The sequence below is a fragment of the Lagopus muta genome, chromosome 6 (assembly GCF_023343835.1).
Source record: "Lagopus muta isolate bLagMut1 chromosome 6, bLagMut1 primary, whole genome shotgun sequence".
Taxonomy (NCBI): Eukaryota; Metazoa; Chordata; class Aves; order Galliformes; family Phasianidae; genus Lagopus; species Lagopus muta.
The window spans coordinates 36,516,942-36,521,382 of record NC_064438.1 but is presented as its reverse complement, the minus strand read 5'-3'; the positions used below and the strand labels follow the sequence as shown (position 1 = coordinate 36,521,382).

General features: G+C 55.3%; 1 protein-coding gene across 1 annotated transcript; it reads left to right on the top strand.

The window, feature by feature from the left end:
* The first annotated feature begins 765 nt into the window (after positions 1-765).
* On the top strand, positions 766-2,369 carry NKX2-8 (NK2 homeobox 8). Its single transcript, XM_048949481.1, has 2 exons — positions 766-1,138; positions 1,825-2,369. Exons 1-2 carry the CDS (start codon positions 766-768, stop codon positions 2,367-2,369), a joined length of 918 nt encoding a protein of 305 aa, XP_048805438.1.
* The last annotated feature ends 2,072 nt before the right edge of the window (positions 2,370-4,441 follow it).

Here is a 4,441-nt window from a genome sequence, read left to right as displayed (position 1 = left end):
CAGTCCCCAGAACGTTCGCACGCAGCAGCCTTTCCGCGGAGGTGTGAAAGCCCCGGTAGGGGCTGAGGGTAGGAACGCTGCCACTGGAGAAGAGAGAGAGCGATGAACGGCCCGGGAAAATAAAACAAATAGCGAGTGAAATTCCTGCCAGGTTTAAAGATAGGGAAAAGAAGGGGGGTTGGGGAGCGGGGGGAGAATAAAGAAGGAGAAGCTAGGAGGGGGCTCTCGGCAGGCTCTGCGGATGTCCTGGGAGGATTCACTTTGTCTGGGGATAGAAGGGACGCTGGTGGCTTTGGTGGCGGGTGGAGGGGGGTGGTTGTTGGTCATCCGCATGCCACCCAAGATGTTATTCACTGCTAACAATTACCATTATCTGTCCCCACTTTTGGCTAATCAGACAGAATATGTAATGATGAAGCCTGTTTCCTGCTGTCTTTGGGAGGTAACGGGTTATTCTCCCATGGGGGTGGCGGGAGGGGGGTTACACCTACTCCCATTAGGGCTTTAGCACTTGACTAATTCAGGTACTTAGCATCCTATAGACAGGGACGGTTTGAAAGCGGGCAGTGTTTGCAGTGGGGAGGACTGTTTATATAAACAGGACACGTCTGTAAACGACACTAATATTTGGGGTTGAGTGGCGATGGAAGGGCTCCTCTCGAGCCGAGAGATTCCCCAGTAACTACGCAGTCCTTTCCTCGAGGCTTTAAGGGAGGGGGTTTGGGACTTCGGGAAGATATTTTTGGGGAGTGTGCACACCCTACCATGGCCACATCTGGCAGGATCAGTTTTACAGTGAGGAGCATCTTGGATTTACCAGAACAGGATGCGCATAGCATGAAGCAAGCTTCTGACCACCACCACCGCCAGCATTCGGCGGAAAAATACAGCGGCTCTCCATATCGTGGCTGGATAGAGACGGACAGAAATCACTATCCCTGTGAGTATACTACGGACAGAAACTCGCCATCTCCTTGCAGCTATCGTGTGTTTGTTCCCCGTTCTTCTGGGGAAGATGCGAAGAAGCGAACTGCCAGCGCATGTAGCCTGCAGCGCCGGGGGGATCCAGGCTGGGAATTATATAGGATATTATTGAACTACAAGGACCAAGCAGCAGGAGGATCCCAGCCACGAGCTTGTGAGAGAAAAGATTATTTTTTTTTTCCCCTCGGTGTGAGCAAGGCTATGGCAGAAAGCTTAGCCTCGGGCTGTATCCTCCCGTCTCTTTGCAGTTACCATTTAGCCTCGCTCCCGGATTCCTTCCTCCCGTTTCAGTGTTGCAGCCATCCGCCTGTTTGTACTGGAGGGGTTCGGATCCCCCCGCAGCGCGGAAGGCAGCACGCAGGCTGCCATGCAGCGCTGCGGCCGCAGCCGTGGATGCCCACGCGCTTCCCACCGCGGCGAGCAGCCGTCGCTCAGCCCAGCGCTGCGGCACTTATCCCAAACTGCGCGGCAGATACAGATGCTTTTAAACAGAGGTGAGGGGGCGAGTCTCTGCTTCAGGCGGAAGCAGAAACCCCATCGGGATAAGCTCTGCGTTAAGGTAGTCGTGGCTGGAGGAAAGTGCGCACATTTGGTAGCCCGGTGCTAGCCCCGTGCCGCTGCTGGCACCCGCGCAAGGCGAGGAAGGGGTGCCTGCGGGGACGTGCCGTGGGTCCGGCCCTTTCCGTCCCGTGGCTACGACTCCCCTTACCCAGGTTGGGCCCGGCACACCCTCTGAGTTCCGGTAAACCCCGCGCTCTCCCCGCAGGAGGTGACGCGCTCGGCCTCGGCGGCCCGTATTCTGCCCGGCGGCCTCTCTCTCTAACCCCTCGCTGTCCCCAGCTTCCGACGAGAGCGGCCCGGAGCTGAGCCTGCCCGACTCCACGCAGAGGTCGCTCCCAGCCCGCGGCTCGGAGACCGAGAAGAAGAAGAAGAGACGAGTGCTGTTCTCCAAAGCTCAAACACTGGAGCTAGAGCGCCGGTTCCGGCAGCAGCGGTACCTCTCGGCGCCGGAGCGGGAGCAGCTGGCCCGCCTGCTCAGCCTCACTCCCACGCAGGTGAAAATCTGGTTCCAAAACCACCGCTACAAGATGAAAAGGGCACGGAGTGAGGGCCCCGGCAGTCCTCCTCCTCCGCGCCCGCCTGCCCTGCTGCGCCGGGTGGTGATGCCGGTGCCGGTGCTACTGAGGGACGGGGAGCCCTGCCGGAGCTTCCCCGCCAGTTCCTCGCCAGCCGCCTCCCGCCCCAAGCTGGGCTGCGCGCTGGCGGGCTGCAGCGCCCAGGCCGCCCTCGCCGTGCAGGGCTACCCGGCCTGCCCGCCTACCCTCGGCGTCTGCCCCGCGTACCAGCACTTAGCGCATCCCGCCGTCGTCTCCTGGAGCTGGTGACGGCGGCGCCTCCCCCTCCGGGCAGGACTCATCGCAAGGGCTCGCCCGGCCACGGGCTCGAAGAAGGCTCCCGGACGGGGCGGGCGGGGCACGGAGACGCGGGCACGGAGCGCGACTGCCGGGGCAATCTGCTCCCGGGGCACGGAGCCGTGTACGGCTCTGCTTCGGTGATAGCTCCTCTCCTCCTGGCTCTGTCGGAGAGGTTTCCTATTAAAAAAAATAATAATAAAAACTAGCGACCTAGTTTACTTGAAAATAGCTTATTCTTCCAGTGACTAATAAAATGATACTCAGAAAATATTTTTTTCTCGGATAAGGAGTGTATTTTTGACCGTTAGATCTTTCACTTTGGATTGTTTCTCGCTCTTAAATACTTCTCTTGAACTCTCCAGAGGACCTTCGCATTCGAGTTCCTCTGCGTTACCCACGCAAGCCATGGTGAACGGCGAATAGAGCTTGCCAGAGGGTGCTGGGCGCCTGTGGTTGCGGGCTCCGCACCCTTCGCTTGGGCCGAGGGCTGCGGGGCGGGATTCCCATCGGCTCAGCTCGGTTCGACGGCTCCGGCACCACGGCAGTACGCTCAGCGCTGGGCTTTCCCGAGCCGCTAAGGCAAGAGCCGACATTGAGCGGACTTGACCGCTAGCCCGCAGCTGTTCCAAAGGTATGGTGGGGAAGGGTGGACGACAGAGCAGTGAAGTATGTTAACAGCTGGAGAATTACGTCTTGAAGCGCTTTATCGAACTATTGCTTTTATTAATTGGAGGGAAATAATCATTCAACTGCTAGCTGTAAATACGGAAAACACTTTAAAAACGAGAGAAAGAGGTTTGAGTTGTTGACTGTCTTCAGCTCTTCGAAAGGAGACGCAACCAAGAACCTAGAGGGAATATTTGGGAGTTAGAAACGCCGAGGAAAGGTGGTCGAGTTAAAGCAGAGGGGCACTCAGGAGTTGTTGGTTGTTTGTTTTTTTGTTTGTTTTTTTGTTTGTTTGTTTGTTTTTGGGGGGGGGGGGGGGAGTTTTGTTGTGTTGTTTTGTTTTGTTTTTAATGCGTGTTTTCCCGAAAGGGAATTCCTCGGTGCAGATGTGCCCCGGGACAGGAGGCCGCAGCCAGGCCCCGCACCACATCCAACCCGCGCATCGCCGCCGCGCCTGTGCAGGGGCAGGTGCCGAGGGGATGCGGGCAGGGCCGGGCTTGCGGATGCGCGAGGAGAACGCAGAGGAATACAGACTGTGTTTCACCTGTCTTTCTGTTGTTGTTATTCCCACCCCCCTCCTCACTTTATTTTTCCTCCTGCCATCCAAAATCTTTTTTCCTTCCCTCTCTTCCCATTTATTTATTTATTTATTTATTTTTGTCTCAGCTGCTGGCCACCTTGTCTCCCATATGGATGGGGTTATCTCAGAAGAATCTCCCAGAGAATCGCTCCTTAAACCTCCTTTTGTCTCGGGAGTTGAAAAGAGCATTGTTGTGGTTGAAAAGGACCTAGACAAAATCCGCACTGTTTCAATTCAGGACTGTTTAATCAGTCCCTAGTGACAATTTTATGGGTTTTAGGCGGTACAATAGTATCTTTTAAAACCTTGTGGCCTTCATGAAAACAAAGAGTTTGAATTTTATGGGCTTACAACTCCAATTAGAACAGTGCCAATGTGTATGGGAGATTATCAAATTTGTATCATAAAACCCCTTTATAATATATGATTGCTGGAAGGACAGGAGGGGGGGGATGTTGGCAGGAGAATGGAGATGAAGGGATCCGGACTTCAAGCTCTGGATTTTGCCTCATGTAGTTTGTAACGTGCACATGCTGCTCTGCTCTCCATTTTAACTCTTTGCAACCCAGCGGTGCAGCAGAATCAGCCGCGGGAATAGTATGACATCGGCATTAGAAAGGGAAAGGTAGGAGCAGAACTTCTCTCCTCCTTAGCCTACATCCACCCTCCATCAAATTGCTGAGTGTTTGGCAGCATCGCAGCCAGGAGGTCTGGGTCCTTTCCTGGCTCCTTTTTGCCTGAGATTCTCTCCTCCCCAGGAGTCAACACGCGGCCCTAGAAAGCTTCTGTGAAAGAG